This window comes from Lupinus angustifolius, chromosome LG06 (genome assembly GCF_001865875.1).
Source record: "Lupinus angustifolius cultivar Tanjil chromosome LG06, LupAngTanjil_v1.0, whole genome shotgun sequence".
Taxonomy (NCBI): Eukaryota; Viridiplantae; Streptophyta; class Magnoliopsida; order Fabales; family Fabaceae; genus Lupinus; species Lupinus angustifolius.
The window spans coordinates 12,802,994-12,823,026 of record NC_032014.1 but is presented as its reverse complement, the minus strand read 5'-3'; the positions used below and the strand labels follow the sequence as shown (position 1 = coordinate 12,823,026).

General features: G+C 33.8%; 1 protein-coding gene across 1 annotated transcript; it reads right to left on the bottom strand.

Moving 5' to 3' along the window:
- LOC109350474 lies at positions 15,478-16,535 on the bottom strand. Its single transcript, XM_019591707.1, has 2 exons — positions 16,033-16,535; positions 15,478-15,913 (listed from the first exon to the last, which is right to left on the bottom strand). Exons 1-2 carry the CDS (start codon positions 16,533-16,535, stop codon positions 15,478-15,480), a joined length of 939 nt encoding a protein of 312 aa, XP_019447252.1.

The following is a 20,033-nucleotide window of genomic DNA, read 5'->3' as shown; positions in this document are numbered from 1 at the left end:
GTTTGTGTAACAAGGAAAGTCATCTCTTGGTGTCGTACCACCAAAGAGATCAGAGAGTCTTGACCAAGACTTGGAGGTCTTGAGTTTAGAACATACTCTTGGTTGGGGCTGGATCGTAGGAAATGTTTTCCTAGGCGATTGGGTAAGGTCAAACCAAGGTAGAGGTTCTGAGAACTCAAGAAGGGAGCGTTCGAGGTCTTGTAATTGGAAGTGTGTTTGTAAGACACATTGGTTTCAATTTTAGTGAAGAAAATATCCTGGATCAGAGGGGAGGACTGGATGTAGTTTTGCAGTGGATCGCAAAATAAAAACCTTGTTGCAGGCTGTTTCTTTCCCTTATCTCTTTACTATTTTTAGTATCTTTTAATTGCCTATTGTAGCTAATATTTTGAATATATTTTACTGCCAAATATAGATCATTTGTGTTCAAATATATCTCCTATATCATTACTGTATAATCTGTAATTGGCTATGTAATTGAGCCAGTCAGCAACTACTGATTCTGTGCGACTTAATCGATTAAGTCATAGCTTTAATCGATTAACTGAGTAAGTTTCCAATATAGGGCTTTGGTGTAAATAGTGGTAAGTGAGAATCGCGACACCTCAACCCCCTCCTTCTAGGTGTATTATGTTACTGATACCTAACAAGTGGTATCAGAGCTAGTACGCCATGCTAGCTAAACCATATTCGCGTGATCCGTTAGGGAAATTACATGGGTTCCACCAACCCCTTTGGCGGTGATGGCGCATCCATTAACTGCCCTCCCATATTCAGTGGCGAAGGATATGCCTAATGAAAGTTCGCATGAAATTCTATATAGAGTGCATGGACTCGGATATTTGGGAATCCATAGTCAACGGGCCCTTCGTTCCATAACATTTAGTGGACGATGAATCGAAAAGTGTATGAACCAATGATGAACTCAAAAAGGTTCGGTATAACCTGCGTGCCAAAAATATGATCACATCGGCCCTATCCCATGTTGAGTTCTTTCGGGTTTCACAGTACCAAAGTGCTAAAGAAATATGGAACACTTTACAAGTGACCAACGAAGGCACTAGCGAAGTCAAGCGTGCTAGGCTGAATGCCCTGACAGATGAATATGAGTTATTTTGTATGTTACCAAATGAATCCATTGGTGATATGCAAAAATGCTTCACTCATATAGTAAACCATTTAGTTGCTTTGGATAAATTGTTTAACAAAGGAGAGCTTACTAACAAAGTTTTACGTTGTCTTGACAGGAGATGGCAACCATAAGTAACAATTATTATGGAATCAAAAGATCTTGACTCCATGCCTTTGGCGACATTGTTCGTAAAACTTCAAGAGCACGAAATGGAGCTTGGACGCCTGACTCTGCATGAAGAATCAGATTGCAAAAAGAAAAGTATATCTCTCTAGGAAACAACTTCTCAATCCATAGAAGAGAGAGAGAAGAAGATGAATCTGATTCAGATGTAGACGAAGAAACTTTGAGCCTTCTCGTATGCAAATTCGGGAAATTTCTAAATAAAGGAGGCTTCAAATGTTTCGATAAGAAAGAAGCGCGGGAGTCGACCAGAAAAAGCAAGAGTAAAGAGCGCTTCACTTTCCATGAATGTGGTAAGCCAAGACATATAAGGTTCTAGTGTCCTACTTACCTCAAGAAGGTTGATTCAAATAAGAGCACTCCTCGGGACTTCAAATCGAAGAAAGCTTACAAAGTATGGGATTACCAGAGGAGGAGACGACATCCAACACCTCAGATGAAGAAGAGGCAACAAATCTATGCTTAATGACAAAAATAGATGATGCATATTGCTCAAATTCAAAAGAGGTAAATAGCAAGGTATATTCTAACACCTCATCTACTTCATGTGATGATTCTCCTCCTTATGAGGAATTATATAATGTCTATGTCGAATTGCATGATGAGTTAAATAAATTAGCTAGGCTTAGTTCCGATAAGAAAAGAATAATCCTGCTAAATGAACACAAAATAGTCTCATTACAAAAAGAATTAGATGAACTAAAATTGGAAAATGAAACATTAGATTTGATCTATTCTTGTAATGCATGCAATTGCCCTGATCATAATTTATGTCAACCAATTGTCTGTGATTCTTGCGATGATTTGAAAAAAGAAAATTTGAGATTAAATGAAAAACTCGCAAAACTCACAGAGAGTCAAAACATGTTGGACATTGTGCTTAGTAAAACCAGGAATGTTGGTGACCATACCCGACTAGGATATATTCCTCATACGCGTAGGAGAAGACCATATGTGATTCTTCCTACATACTTTTATTGTGGCACTCATGGCCACACTTCCTACTATTGTTATATTAGAAAATATGGTATACCTAGTGGCGTGTATGTATGGATGAAAAAAGGAGATAATTCCCTAGTTACTAATAGAAAATGACCTAACATAACTTGGGTACCTGAAAAGGCAAGTGATATATGTTTAGCAGGTATGTCTTTGAGCACATAGACAACATTGGTATCTTGATAGTGGATTCTCGAGACATATGACGGGTGATAGGTCAAAATTCCTAGATCAATCGTTGCAAGAAAATGGAGACAACAACAAAGGGAAGATACTTGGCACCGGAACAATTGGCAACTCAAATCAGGCTGTGATCGAAAATGTGCTATATGTTGAAGGTCTGGAACATAACCTCTTGAGTATGAGCCAACTATGCGATAAATGTAACCATGTATCTTTTGATTCTGAGTGTTGTATTATTCATGACAATATATCTAATAAAGTTAAGTTTGTCGGATATCGTATAAATAATATCAATATGGTTGATCTGGAGGATGTCACTACTCTATTTTCAAAATGTTTTATATCCGAAGAGGATGACATCTGGCTTTGGCATAGGCGTGTCGCTCACATTCACATAAAACATCTAGATAAATTGTCTAAAAATAATTTGGTTGATGGGCTGCCAAAACTTGATTTTAAAACTCAAGAAACTTATGACACTTGTCAAAGATGTAAGCAAGTTAAAAATTATTTTGCTAAAAAGAATGTGATATCCACAACAAGACCTTTGGAGCTTCTCCATATGGACTTGTTTGGACCATCACAGGTTATGATTTTTGGTGGTAGCTTTTATGCTTTAGTGATCGTTGACGATTACTCTAGATTTACATGGACGTTATTTCTCTCGTCCAAGAGTGATGCTTTTAAATCTTTCAAAAACCTTGCCCAAGCAAATCCAAAACCAATTTAATCATAACATAGTATATATTCGATCCGATCATGGTGGGGAATTTGAAAATCATTTATTTGATAAATTTTGTAAAAATATGGTATTATGCATCATTTTGGCCCCTCGTACCCCTCAACAAAATGGAGTTGTTTAGAGGAAGAATCGAGTCTTAGAGGAGCTTGCTAGAACAATGCTAAATGAAAGCAAAGTTCCTAAATATTTTTGGGCTGATGTAGTGCATACAACTTGTTATGTGATTAATCGTATACTCTTGAGGCTCACGTTTTCAAAAACTTCATATGGTATTATGCATCAATTTTCGGCCCCTCGTACCCCTCAACAAAATGGAGTTGTTGAGAGGAAGAATCGAGTCTTAGAGGAGCTTGCTAGTACAATGCTAAATGAAAGCAAGGTTCCTAAATATTTTTGGGCTGATGCAATGCATACAACTTGCTAAGTGATTAATCGTATACTCTTGAGGCCCACGTTTTCAAAAACTTCATATGAACTTTTAAAAGGTCGTAGACCTAATATTTCCCATCTTCATGCTTTTGGGTGTAAATGCTTTATCTATACTATATATAAAGCCAAAACTTGAAATAACTTCCTTCATGGTGTAATTTTCATTTCCTATATTGCCCTTAGTATTATTTAATTTTGACAAAAAAACTATATAATATTAAGCAACTATCACCAATACATTAATTAATCACATATCTCACCTTAAATTAAACATTATCATAAACACAAAAAATATAATATAAAGTAGCCGAACACAACAAATACATTTTAATTCAAAAAATGAAATATATAAAAATTGAATATGTGGTATCATGCAATATTAGTCGGCAGGCACGAAGTGACTGTACACACTAGTATTAAATAATGGAAAAATAGCTTTAAGTAAATTTGATTCAAAAGCTGATGAAGGTATATTTTGGGGGTATTCATTGCATAGTAAAGTTTATCGAGTCTTTAATATGCATTCAATGCAAGTAGAAGAGTCTATGCATGTCCATTTTGACGAATCTTCTCTAAAAGAGAAGAGGCAGGTATTCTATGATGATGTTGTAGGTGCTTTGGAAGAAGCATATTCTAAGGACATGGACCAGGACAAAGAAGCAGAAGCAAAGCAAACTATACAAGATGAACGTCAGGACCTGCCAATCGCGTGGAAGACCAAGAAGGATCATCCACTCGACAAAGTGATATGTAATATAACTACAGGGGTGGTAACCCGTAGCTCTTTACGTAACTTTTGTAACTTTGTTATTTTTGTATCTCAAATTGAGCCTAAGACCATCGATGAGGACATTGAGGATGTGCACTGGGATATATCTACGCAAGAAGAGCTAAACTAGTTCGAGCGTAATAATGTATAGGATTTGGTCCCTAAGCCTAAAGAACATCCAGTGATTGGTACTAGATGGGTCTTTCGTACTAAATTGGATGAATCTGACTTGATAATCATAAATATAGCTCGCTTAGTGGCCAAAGGCTACAAGAACGAGGAGGGCATCGATTATGATGAGGCTTACGCTCCTCTAGCCATATTAGAGGCCATAAGGGTGCTTTTAATCTTTGCATCAATTATGAACTTCAAGCTCTTTCAAATGGATGTCAAGAGCGCCTTCTTGAATGGCTACAAACAAGAGGAGGTATATGTAGATCAACCTCCCGACTTTGAAAACTTTAAATACATGAACCATGTATATAAGCTCAAGAAGGCCCTTTATGGCCTGAAACAAGCTCCCAGAGCTTGGTATGATAGATTGAGCTTTTTTCTCTTGGAAAAAGGGTTCGTGAAGGGTATGGTTGATACTACCCTTTTTATTCGTAGATTAGATAATCATGTGCTTTTAGTTCAAATATATGTTGATGATATAATCTTAGGATCTACTAATGACATTCTATGTAAACAATTTTATGAGTTGATGCAGGGTGAATTTGAGATGTCAATGATGGGTGAACTGACCTTATTTCTTGGACTTCAAATCAAACAAATGGAAAGTGACATCTTCATTCATCAATCGAAATATTGCAAAGAGTTACTGAAGAAGTTCGTTATGGAAAAGTGTAAAGAGGCTTCAACACCTATGATGTCCGCATGCTATCTAGATAAAGATGAAAAAGGAAAAACAATCGAGGTAACCAAATATCGTGGGATTATCGACTCATTATTGTATTTAACTGCCAGTCGCTCTGATATTATGATTAGTGTTTGTATGTGTGCTAGATTTCAAGCTTTGCCTAAAGATTCACAATATACTGCTGTAAAACGAATTATGAGTTATTTAAAAGGAACAACTAATATGGAATTATGGTATCCTAGGGATGCCTCATTATCATTGGTAGGGTATTCCAATTTTGCAGGATGTAAGTTGGATCGGAAAAGCACTAGTGGGACTTGTCATTTACTTGGTAGTTCCTTAGTTGCATGACATAGTAAAAAGCAAGCATGTGTTGCTTTGTCCATCGCCAAAGCGGATATTACCGCCGATGTGTGTTGCGCTCAAATCCTTTGGATGAAGCAGCAACTTAAGGACTTTGGACTTAAACTAGAAAAGATTCCTATAAATTGTGATAACACAAGTGTCATAAACCTATCCAAGAATCCCATTTTGCATTATAGAACCAAGCATATTGAAATTAGATATTATTTCTTGCGTGACCATGTACAAAAGGGCGATTGTATGCTCGAATTTGTTGAAACATCTAAGCAATTGGCTGATATTTTCACCAAGCCTCTCTCACGAGATACCTTCTATGTTCTTCGAAGAGAACTTGGAATTCCTGATGAAAATTATCTTGATTAAAATCATCTAAAAATGTTATTATATGTTTCACATGATTAATGTCTTCTATGCTTCAAAATGTATACTTGTTATGAATGCATTACATTCCTTTTATGACTCATGATCTTATGTGACATGCTGAAAATGTATATGTGATTGAGTAAAAACTTCTTGACAAAAGTTAGAGATTTTTGCATGCTTTTAAAACCCAAAAACATCTTGATTATGCATATCTGATGCTAGTTAATCGATTAACTATCCTTCTTAATCAATTAAAATGAGTTCCAGTAGCAAACATTTCAATTTTCACTAAATTTAATCAACTAAGATTTATTTTAATAGATTACCTGGGCTCATTTTTCTGAAAACTTGAAATTTTTACACGGCTTAATCGATTAAAACACAGAACTTAATCGATTAACAACAGCAAGTATATTAGAATCCGATGTGTTTTTGTCACTTTTTTAAACCATTTCTTCCTCCTTTTCTCTGAAAATCTCAAATGCAAGCAGCAAAGTCAAAATCTTAGCTTAATAGAGAGAATTAAACCTCATCTTTACCCATTTGTGCACCTCAATTCTTCCAATCTGTTTCTCAATTTTCCAAGAAATCCTATTCCCATTTGAAAACCCTAAGCTCTAGGTTCCCTCCCTTATCCTCCTTCTCCTCTCATTACTAACGATTTTAATCAACAATGGAAAGAGGATGTTCGAAGAGGTTTAAGACAACTGCTCACCGCACTCGTAGGCCTCCTAATGCTTCATCTTCAAATCCAAACGTGAGGCACGACTGTGGATATTCCTACTACTCACTCATACTTCAGGAGGCCCGGTTGTCCAAATTTTGGGAAGAAAACCCACCTACATAATATGTACCCCGCTTTAATTAGGGAATTTTACGCTAACTTCTGTTATAATGATGGTAGATATTGGTCTATGATTTCAGGAAATATGTTTGAGATGGATAGTAACATTTTTATGAATGTGGGTGGCTTATCCACTACTGATGTTTTCCTAGGTGATTGTGAATGGCTTACTGATTACGATGTTGCTGATGTATATAAATCATGTCTGAGAGGTCCCTATCTGTATGTCTAGGGAGAATTGACTAAAGCCGGTTCTTTATCGGTAGAGAATAGATTGCTTCACTATTTGATTGCGTACATCTTGATTCAGAGGAACACTAATCATGCACAACCTACGGTTAATGATCTGAAATTTATGTATGTTGTGGAGGAGAATATAATGGTTAATTGGCCTGAAGAAATTCTGAAGGTCATGTATAATGTCTCTACATCGTAATCCAAATTGCTTCCCTATAGTATCTTCATATCGAGAATTATTGACTATCTGCATGTTGACGTGTCTGACACCATCGTCACAGAGACTTCTGATAAAAGATAACCTTGTTGGTGAAAGCCTTATCCACAAAATGGGTATCAGAAGTACTTCGCAATACCAGGAAGATTTTACTATAGTGGATTTGGAGCTATCTGATGATGAGGATTAGGCTGGTATAGATCAACCTAATGCAGAGACTCGGGGGGAGCTATCTGGAACTGCACAACAAGAATCATCCTTTGGATTAGCTCAGTTGGATGTCATGGAGCAAAGACTGAACAACAGGATAGATTTACACTATCAGTCTTTGAAGGACTCCTACCAAAAGGATTTGGAACAATTTGAGGAGCATCAGGTTGCTTACATCAATAATCACTTTCAGGCTATGAGGAGCTTTGTCCAGAATACTGCTGAGGCACAAAATGCGAGGTTTTGTGTAGAGAAGTTGAGATTCCTCATCCGGGGTGATAGTAGTCTGATCGTACCTGATGATAGAGATCCTCCTCCGCATCCCTAGATTAGAAGGTCTTAGATCTTAGGTTGCCCTAGGTTTAGTCCTTCTATATGGCTGGTTTTTAGGATTTATGTTGCTTTGTAATTTCGAGACATATTTTATCTTTGCTTTATGGATTGTAACTCTAACTATCTATTATTCCTACAACTTTATGACTTGATATGCATGCAGTTGAACTTAAATCGTTCCTATTATAGTTTCATTTTGCTTATATATGTCAAATATAGCATGATTGCATGTTTAATGGATCTTGATCATGTTTGGTTATATGTATATCTTATGTTTGATTGAGCCTACTGTTTGAATGCTATAATGTAAATGCTTGATCATTCATGCTTGATTGGTTCATGTATAACCCTTCATGCCATTAAATCTGTCATATGATGTATTCTGTTGGTTTAATCAATTAACTTGTTGTTTTAATCGATTAAATGCTGATAAATTTGTGCACTTGTTTAATTCTTTCATCAACTGGTTAATTAATTATATTCTCAACATTAATTGATTAATTACAGTTTGAGTTCACTTCATATCTCTTCTTACTTTTGACCAAAATTTTATTTAGTTTATCTCTTTGATAATGTCAGAAGGGGGAGAAAGGTTGTTTTGTTGTTTAAATGTGTTCATGTTGTAAATAATACCAAGCTTTCGTTGTCTAGCTATGCGCTTTAACTTTGAAATCAACAACCATGCATTCAGTGATCATCTTAAAGATCCACTGTAGCGATGTGAAATGTTTAGGTTGAGGTTTTTAATGTGAAAGTGCAATGTGTCAAGATAGCACTTAGCTTGCCTATGTTTTGATGAAGACAAAGGACTTATTGAAAGCTTAAAGACAACTCAACAAATCAACATGCCAAAGATGCAAGAGCTTCATGTCTAGACTAGGTTATTAGATGTGTCTTAGTTATTAAGTCTAGGTTAGGTAAACCTATGTGCAAATCTTATAAAGTTTAAAAACTATCATATCATTTACATGAGACATTCCATCTAGTTTATTATATGTTCATGCATTAATCATACATGTTATTTGTGCATTTTAGGCATAACATAAAGGTAAAACATGTATAGTTGATAAGCATAACATATAGGTAGTTTACCAATTAACATCTTAACTGAAAATATGCCAGTTAATCGATTAAGTAAAGCTTTAATCGATTAATGTGAAAACAGTTTTTATCAGTTTCAACAGATAACTGAAAAACAGATTTCAGTTACTCTCTACCAGCTCGTTAATCAATTAACATGCAACATAGTCGATTAACAGGGTGAAAAATAAATTTTCTATATAAACTGTTTTTTAACAGATTTCCTATACGATTTTATAAATTCATACATTCATATTAGAATTGCTAAGTTGCGTATTTTCATGTTCAATGTATGTCATATAGGTAGAGGGAATTACATGTGAGATAGTATTATGCTTAGGATTAACATGTCATCCATTGCATATTATCAAATGTGTTCATCATCCTATCTTGTTCTTGCATGATTCTTTCACTACTGTTTAGAGTTTTCTTAAGGGTAGAAATTACATGTTCTTCATGATTTTTATCTTATACATATTCATAGTAATTGTGAGATTTGTATAGCGTTTATAGCTTGTTATTTCTTGTAATATTTGAGCTATTTTAGTACTTCACATTACTCTGTTTTTTGTGTTGTTTGTGTAACAAGGAAAGTCGTCTCTTGTGTCGTACCACCAAAGAGATCAGAGAATCTTCACCAAGACTTGGAGGTCTTGAGTTTAGAGCATACTCTTAGTTAGGGCTGGATCGTTGAAAATGTTTTCCTAGGCGATTGGGTAAGGTCAAACCAAGGTAGAGGTTCTGGGAACTCAAGAAGGAAGCGTTTAAGGTCTTGTAATTGGAAGTGTGTTTGTAAGACACATTGGTTTTAATTTTTGTGACGAAAATCTCATGGATCAGAGGGGAGGACTGGATGTAGTTTTGCAGTGGACCGCAAAATGAACCAGTATAAAAACCTTGTTGCGGACTGTTTCTTTCCCTTATCTCTTTACTATTTTTAATATCTTTTAATTGTCTATTGTAGTTGATATTTTGAATATATTATTACTGCCAAATAAAGATTATTTGTGTTCAAATATATCTGCTATATCATTGCTGTATAATTTTTAATTGGTTGTGTAATTGAGCCAGACAGCAATTGGTGAGTAATTGATTAACTGGGTAAGTTTCCAGAATAGGGCTTTGGTGCAAATAGCGGTAAGTGGGAACCGCAATACCTATTCAACCCCCCCCTTCTAAGTGTATTCTGTCACTGATATCTAACAATGTGTAGAGGCAAATTGTTGTCATAAAACATGCTAACAGGCTTGTGATGAGGAATTCTTAGATCTCTGTATAGAAAAATGAGCCATTGTGTCTCACAAGTAGTCATGGCAAGTGCCCTGTATTATGCTCGTGAGGATGATCTTGAAACTGTATTTTGCTTTTTGCTCTTCCAAGATATAAGAGCTAATCCTATGAAGAAACATCAGTCAGTCACAAATTTTATTGTATAAATGTAGGTTGCCCAATCTGAATCTGAGTAGCCTTGAATAATAGTAGTATTATTGCTTGGAAAGAAGATGCCTTGACCAGGTGAAGATTTGAGATATCTGAGAATGTGTGTGGCTGCCTTATGATGTTGATCAGTAGGGGATGCAAGATATTAACTAATTTCGTGACCCGATTTTCGGTTGGAATACTAGTTCTGCGACTTAGGGAGAGGCAAACTCAATTTCTAGCTCTCGTGATTGATTTGGAGTCGCTACTACATTTTTTGTGGTTAAAACGTAGAAAATTCTCTTTTAAGCCCAATTAGGATAAAATGGTCTTTTGAACAGAGATTATAGACTCGGAAGTCGATTACGGATCGGAGAATGTATTAGCACTCTGTCTGCCCGTATTAAAATGGTACCCTCGCTAAGCACATGGACTTTTATACCCTTAAAGTTATTTATTTAAAATTCAATTAATAAAACAAAATATTTTTATTTTTTATATTTGTGTCTAACAAAAGTTTATCTTGCTCCTACGTATCCCTAGGTGCAATAGGGAAATCAAGACTATGTAGTTCTAGTTCGAAAATTGGTTGGTCGGAATATAATTTTAATTTTGTTGTCTTTAAGATAGGTGAAACAACAAAAACTAATGTCCGCACCGCACCAAATCTTAAATAGATTTTTTAAAATAGTTGAAATTTTATCATCTTCGAGGTAGATGAAGCAGCAGAAACTAATATTCGCACCACATTATATCTCGAATAGATATTTGAAATTGTTAAAATTTAGTCATATGTGAAACTGATGAAACAGTAGAAACTAAAATCCGTGCCGCATCATATTTCAAAGAGATTTTTGAAATAGTTAAAAATTTCTCCAAATAAATGACTTAAGTGCATTATAAGAATAAGTGATAAAATTGTTTTTCAATATAACATTATAAGAATTTGTTAATTATTATAAACGACTGTTTGTTATGATATTATTATTATTAGAATCATTTTTTAGAATACAAGATATATACCATTGTTATAATGACTATTACTAAATAGATATCATAAAAAAAAGAGATAGAGATTACCTAGAGGATCCACTTTCAAGCAAGTTTATGAACCTGCTTTAGTGTGCGTGGAGTATTGAGATTAGAGAGAAACTTTGTTACTCCTAAATCCATAAGAAGCACTTATTTCACTTGATGCAGATATCAAATTGGACATATTTTCATCCACCACCTAACCTTTCTCCATATCTTTATAGGTTAGTGAAATATTAAACAAGCACAACTATATGAACAATAATTTATGAGATCTGAGGGATAAACCTAATAATAGGTAGCTCACACTAGATCTAATCTCTTCAGTGTATAGATCCTCCTTAATTATCTACCTTTGTCTATTCTTCAAACCTTTCAGATTCTTGAGAACACAACAAAGAATGTAAGAACAAAAAAGATGAATGGATTCCAAAGTAAGATGGATTCAATTCCTTGGGTTTAATAGCACAAGTTGTGCTTCAACTAGAACAGTAAATTACCAAACTAGTTTATGAAATTTCAGAATTGGTCTCTGTGTGAGGGAAAGAGAGAATATGTAGATATAGTGAGAAGAGTGTGGATGGGAAAATGATGATACCTTTGAAGCTCACACGTACAGGACTAAAACAAAAGACAAATGCTTGCCTATTTTGAATTGCACTTTCCATTTCATAATTTCATTATTTTGTTATTCATCTCCCAATGTGCTCTTGATGAAGAAATAGATTATGTGAGTATATGTGTTATTTGAGTGTTTTGAATTTATTGTGTGTGTGGTTTTTATGCACTTTTTCTTAGTAGAGTGGGATTGAGGGAAGATGGGTTGGAATGAAGATATGTGTGTGGTTTGGGGAAGAGGTGAAGAATTGAGAAAAATGACATGCATTGGCTTCTCATTATTAGTTTCAAATTATGAACTGGAGCTAGAAGCCACACTCCCTTGTAGACCAATGAAACTCCCTTTTTAAGCTTGGGAACAAAAGAATATATGATCCTAATTGTATCAGCTAGAGAACTTAGAAGCCTAAAGAGTTTTTTATGCTTTTATGTAAAAGTAACTTCTAATTTGGTGACACAAAAGGAAGAGATTTATGGAGAGAAATTCATTGATCTTTTTTCTTTTGCTTTTCCTCTCTTCCTTTACTTGCTTTTTCCCTTCCTAGCATCCATATGTTACCTTCACTTTCTCCTCTCTTTTTTATTATGTAATGTGCTATATTGATTTTTTTCTTTTTGAAATGAAACTAACTATGATCCAAAGGTTTTTCAACTAATGGTTAAGAATCTACACCATCAGAGGAGATAAAAATAGTTATGAGACAATCTAAAAAAATACTTTACTCAATCTTTTTATTGTTTTGAAATTTAATATTTTTATTGAATTTTGAATATAAATCGGATAAAATTGAGTTTTCACAACTAAGACACCCAACTGCAAAGGATATATCAGGTCTAGTATGAGCGAGGTAAAGCAATTTCCCCATGAGTCTTTTGTAAGAAGTAATGTCTGTTAGAGGGGAACCAAATTAAGAGTGAAGTGTTGTGTTATAAGCCATGCGAGTAGATGTTGGTTTGGCTCCAAGGAATCCAGTTTCTTGGAGGAGTTCCAAACTGTACTTCCTTTGATATAGAGTTATATCTTGTCTAGATCGTGCAACCTCCATCCCTAGGAAGAATTTCAATCCTCCAAGATCCTTGATGATAAATTTAATGTGAAGAACAATCTTTGTGTGTGAGATTTGTTCTAGGTTGGTTTCTGTCAAAATCAAATCATCAACATATACTAAGATAGTTGAGAAATCTGAGTTAGTGTTATGAGTAAATAAAGAATCATCGGAAAATTCACAGATGTGGTGCACCTTGACCAAAAAATTACGGTTTTGGTGCACCTTTTAGAAATATTGCAAAACTAGTGTAACTTTATAGAAATCGGCAATTCCATTGCCGATTTACGTTTTTTTTTCATGTAAACAGTTTCCTTGAGATCTCCATGAAGGAAAGTTGTGTTGATATCTAGTTGTTGTAAGTGCCAATTGTGAAGAGCTACAAGACATAAAATGACTCTTATAGTGGTCATTTGGACCACTGGACTAAAAGTATCCATGTAATCTACACCTTTAGTTTGTGTGAAACCTTGAGTAACCAGTCTTGCCTTGTATCTCTCCATAGATCCATCAGCATGGTGTTTGATTTTATAAATCTGCTTGCAACCTATGGCTTTCTTGTCTGAATGCAATTTTGTCAAGATCCAAGTGTTGTTCTTGGCTAAGGCATTCAATTCTATATGGATGGCTTGTTTCCAAGGTTCATATTGTATAGCTTCTAAGTAGTGTCTGGGTGTTTGGTTAACAGGTATGTATAGAGAAAAGATTTTATGGCCATTGGATAGGTGATCATAGGTGAGGGTGTTACTAATTGGGTGATGGATATGTGGATTAGGAGGTTTGGATTTATGTAGAAGGGTTCAGTGATAATCTTTTAATAAGGTCAGTGGATTTCTAACTCTCTAAGGATGTCAAGTTGGATTAGGATTGTTTGTGGTTTCTTGTGTGGTAGTGGGTTGATTTATTGTATTTGTAGTGGCATTGATGGTTTCATGTATTGTGGTTCTAAGTAAGGAATAAAAGAACATGTCTAGGTTGTTGACAGGGGGTATGAGATGGGTTTGGGAATTGGTTTCTTTGTTGTTAGAGGCAGTTTCAGAAAAAAGAAAGACATGTTCAAAGAAAACAATATTTCTAGATATAAAAATATCATCTGTGTTGAGATCTAGGAGGATAGAACCTTTAGTGCCATGAGGATAGCCAAGGAATATGCATTTCCTTGATCTAGGATCAAACTTTCGCCTGTTAGAAACTAAAGTAGATGCATAACAAAGACAACCAAATACCTTTAAATTGTTGATGTTTGGCAAGATGTTATGTAATTCTTCAAAAGGAAATTTATTAGATAAGAAAATAGTTGGTTGTTTATTGATTAGATGAACAGAATGAGACAAAACATAATTCCAAAAACATATAGGCAAGTTTGACTGAAATATAAGACATATAGCAACACTAATTATATGTTGGTGTTTTCTTTTCACTGTGCCATTTTGTTGAGGTGTCTCAACACATGAGGTTTGGTGTTGTATTCCATCTTCCATATAAAAATATCTCATAAGAAATTCTTGTCCATTATCAATTCTAATGGTCTTAACCTTTCTATCAAACTGATTTTTAGCATAGGACACAAAAGCTTTAACAAGAGGGCTAGTTTCTGCTTTCTGTTTCATGAAATATATCTAAGTGAACCTTTCTATCATCCACAATTGTTAAAAAACATTTGTGCCCAAAGTAGATGAGTACCAACAAGCCCCATATGTTATATGGATTAAGTCAAAAACAAAATCTGACTTAGTAGTGCTATCAATGTAAGGCAATCTTTTGTGTTTGGCTAAATGGGAGATTTCGCAAGGATCTAAAATTGTATTGCATTTTATAGATATAAAATTAGACTACATAGTAGTCATTTTCTTGTGAGATAAGTGGCCTGATCTAGAGTGCCAAATATTACAATCATCATAACTAGTGTAAACATTTACATGGTGTGGTTCATAGTATTTCTTGTTGGATTGAGTTAGCACATATAATCTTCCCCTTAGCTTAGTTGTACCGATCATCTTCAAGGAGTGTAGGTCCTGAATTTGACAGTGGTTGGTTGAAAATGTTAAAGTGCAAGCTAAGGAGGTGGTGAGTTTTGAAATGGAAATAAGATTAAAGTTTAAGGCAAACACATATAAAACATCTTTGAGATAAAGATCATCAGAGAACACAATTGTTGTTGGGTGATAGGCAGTAGCTTGATTACCATTAGGTAAATAAATTAGAAGCGGTTTGATCATCTTAAAATTCTAATAAAGGGAAATGGAGTGGCAGACATGGTCTATGGCTCATGTGTCAAGGACCCAACAACTTGACTTAGTTTTGTGAGATAAGGAATTAAGAGATGTACTTGATTTGGATGTTTCAAAAGAAGACATAGATGTAGAAATATAACTGACTTAGTTGATGGTGTGAGATGTTTGCTTCATGGATTCTTCAATCATATTTTCAAAGCATTATGTTGAGTTGGTGTAAAGAGACATGTTGGGTCAAGTTTTTCTTCCCTAGATCCAGCTTGCTCAGTTTCTGCTAACTCATTGATCTGAGATTCTGTTCGTGAATAGTAGTTGATGTTTGTGGAATTTGTGAAGTAACTTGGGGGAAAACCATGCTTCTTGTACCACGTGTCAATTGTGTGACCAGTATTTTGGTAGTAGATGCAGATTTTATGTCCTCTACCTCTTGCAAAAGGACCAGATCTTTCTTGGATGTTGGATCTCGCAGTTACTGATTCTATGATGCCTCTCCCTCTACCTCTTGATTTGTTATCATAGTTGTTGCTTGATATGCTTCCTGAGAAACTAGGTTCTTCGAAGCAGATTTGTCTTCTTGCTGGATAAGTATTGAAAAGACTTTGTTGGTGGGAGGCATAGAATCTATGAGCATAATTTGTGATCTAACATAGCAGAATTGGTCATTCAATTCTCTAAGAAAACGGATTATGTATTCATTTTCTCTATATTTCTTTATGGTGGGTATAAGTGCACAATGATACTTTATCTCATGATAGCAGGATGGAATTGGTATGTAGTTGTCTAATTGCTGCCATAGGCCCTTCATTTGTGTGTAGAATTTGTCAACATATGCACTTCCTTGTCTGATGGAGTGCATTTCCCCAATAAGTTCTGAAATCCTTAACATATCACCTTCATGATACCTTTTCTTGAAGTCATCCCATATCTTTCGAGCACTGTCCATCCATAACACACTTTGTATTATAGATGGCTTTATGGAATGACTCAACCAAGATACAACTAAATTGTTGCATTTTTTCCAAGCAGTATGCATTGGATTGAGAGAAGCAAGTTTTTTTAATGATCCATCAATGAATTCGAACTTATACTTTGTTTCCAAAGTCATGGTCATTGCTCTTGACCATGGATGATAATTATGTCCATTCAGCAAGGTCGAAACAAGAGCACTCCCTGGATTTTCATTGGGGTGCATGTAGTAAGGATTTGAGGGATCAAGAATGTGATTTGCATATTGGTTGGCCATTTGTAAATGAAACCATAATTGGGAGATAAGAAGGATTAAGAAAAGGAAATGAAGAAGGGTAAGAATGAAAACAGTGATGGTGCAGCAGAGTAACCCTCTCAAGGGTGCTCTAATACCATGTGAAAATTGAGCATCCATTGTAAAAGAAAAATCTATCTTAGCAAGACAGCATAAAGAAAACAAACCAAGGAATATGCTTGAATTGCTTGTATGAAAACAAAGAATAAAAAAGAAATCGAAAGTGATGCTTTGATTCAGTGCATTTATAGAATTTCCAAGGTTGGTCTATATAGCAGCCAAGATTAGAAAAGAAAAGAAGCAAAAACAAAAGAATTTCTAAAAATGGAAACTAACCTAGCATAACAGTTTTAACGGTAAAAACAGAAATTTGAAAAATTGTCAAAAAAGAAAAGTCTTTAGTTATGTGTTTTAGATGTTCCCAAATCGCATGGACTTTGATCTGGGCTTGATGAATGAGTGGTATCTTCGATTGGGCTTGATGGGAAATTTGGTATCTTTAACACACAATTTGAAGGTGAGTGGTATGATTGACATTTTTAACATACTTTCACATGCCTGATTCACAGGCTTTTCCATAACTTTGTTCAAGAGCTTTCCATTCCGTATGTGCTTTGGCTCCATCTTCCTCATGTCACGTACTTTAATTTCTAAGTACAAGCATAGAAACAAGAGCAAACAATATAGCGTGGTAATTAAACCATACCATATTGTGGAAAGAATTTTACGTTTTGTAGAAAAGTAAAAAATTTATGAACAAATTAACTTGAAGGAGAGTCACACGTACCCATTTCTGAAAGGTCAAGAATAGACGTGTATGCAAAGTTCTTGAACTCATGCATGATTGAATATTTAGCTTTGATGTAACATGTTGCTGAGAATCTAACAAAGGAGAAAGTGTTGATATTTTATGCTCATCTTTCTTTGAACTTTGTTGTTTCACTCCATTTCGTCACGGTAAGGTAATTAGTGAAAGTAATTAAAGGGAGTTTGTTGCATCCGTAAGAAACAATTCATTTTTTACGAGTTATGCTAATAATATATTTTTTTCATGAGGTTCATTAAATCACTTTTTTTAAGAGTAATAATGCTTATATGTTCCAACTCACATGATGAAGTTACTTTTATAAACTGTATTACCTATACCAAATCACTTTTTGAAACAACAATCTTGGTCAGCCAATTGGTAATATAAGTTTTCATGTTTTAGAAACTAAATATTCAATTATAATCTGCTTCATCAATTATAATTTTTTTCGAGAGAGGACACAATTGTTAAAAATAAGTTTTAACCCTCCATTGAGAGTAATATGAATCATAAAAAAGAAACTGGATAAATATGCTTTAATTTGTAATAATAATTGACAAGGAATGATTTATATGTTTTAATTTGTTATAATAATTTGCAAGTAATGATTTATATGTTTTAGTTTGCAATTATTTAATTTTCCAGTACTTGTCCGAGAGTTTATAAGCTTAGATTTGTACCGAATTTATTGTTAAGTATTTCAAGTTTGAGTAAAGAAGTCACACATTGCTAAAAGTTGGTGAATTAAAGAACATATATGTAGATGTGCTCATAAAATTAATAGTTTGTTTTAGGTTAACATAATGTCAAACTCACTTATAAGTTTCTTTAACAATGCAGGACGGTTTCATAAAAAATATTAGCATTAGTGTTTTATACTTAATTAGTTTTTTCTTTCTAATTTAGCTTTATTAATGTGCTACTCAATTAATATAAGCGTTGTCAAGTATAATTGAGAATGTTATGTTTTTTGGTACTACCAATAATATTTTTTTACTTTTTTGGTAAGAAAATAATCTCTTTCGGAGGTCATAGTTGTCTTTTCTAACAAGTGTCATTCTCAAGAATCAAACATTTAAAATTGTTGTATTTGAAATAATAAAATTAATTGGTTAGTCTAAAAATAATTATTACCTCTTAACAAATAAAAAGGATAAAAATATAAGTGTTATAATATTTTCTAAATCAAGAAAATACCTAACTTTAATCAATCCATGTAATTCACTTCAAAACTGATTTCTAAATAGGACCGGCGGATTAGGAGAGAAAGTGGAAGTGGAATAGAAATTAAAATTTCAACATATCAATAACAATTAACATAGTCAGAGAAAAAAATATTTATTTTCATTGTATCTAGCAATAAGCACTTCTTCCATATCTGAATAATGTCTTACTATCTATTCCGTTAACTATAATGTTACTTTTTATTTTCAGAAATCAAACCCTCAAAATTGTTGTGTTTGAAATAATAAAATTAATGGATTAGTCTAAAAATAATTATTACCTCTTAACAAATAAAACGGGTGAAAATATAAGTGTTATAATATTTTCTAAATCAAGAAAATACCTAACTTTAATCAATCCACGTAATTCACTTAAAAATGATTTCTAAATAGGACCGGCTGGATTAGGAGAGAAAGTGGAATAGAAATTAATTTCAAGATATCAATAACAATTAACAAAGTTAGACTAAACATTATTTAGTTTTATTACTTTTTGCTTTCAAAAATTTCCTATTATTAATATGTTAATATATTATGAGTAAACTATACTGACACCCTTGAGTTTTAGTGAAATTACACAAATCACCCCTCACTTTTCTACACCTACACAAATTTTCTATAGTTTTTATACTTTCATTGCACTGAATAAGAAACAAGTGTAATTTTTAAACAAAAAATGATATATTGTGAAGACAAGTCTAAATAATATACAAATCAATGTATCTTTATTATTTTTTGTTACAAAATGTATCAACAATTCTAAAGAAATATTGTTTAAATCGCTCTTATAATATAGTGTAACGAACTAAAAATAATAAAGAAATATTGACTTATTTGGACTTTTCTCCACGATATATCATGTTTTGTTTAACTTAATTGCATTTATCACATTTTTTGTTTAAAAGATTATACGTATTTTTTATGTATGGTGGTCAGTGTAATGAAATTATAAAAATTATGGGAGGTTTGTGTAGGTGTAAAATAGTGAGGATAATTTATATAATTTCACTAAAACTCAGGAGTGTCAGTGTAATTTACTCATATATTATTGATCTCAAAATATACCATGGACAAATGATCATTCTAATATTGAGGATAGGAGTTGGTGAGGAATTGACTTGGATGTTTTTGGTGGACCCCTGAATTATCTGGGCTTTGTAGTTTATACGTAATGGTCTTCTAGAAGCCCACCTACTCACCAATCCACCTTTCTTTATTTCCTTTCATTTTTTCCCAACTATAAGAGAAAATATTTTGAATATAATGAGCTAAAAAACGATCAATAATCAATTAATTGAAATTAAGTATCGACAACTCATTAGTTCTTTTTTCCATTGAAAATTATTTGTTTTGACAACTTTTTGAATAAAAATCCTCTCATAACCACCTTTTATACATTGATCATGTCAAAGAATCTACCGTAGCCAGTGGGATCAATATAATTGAATT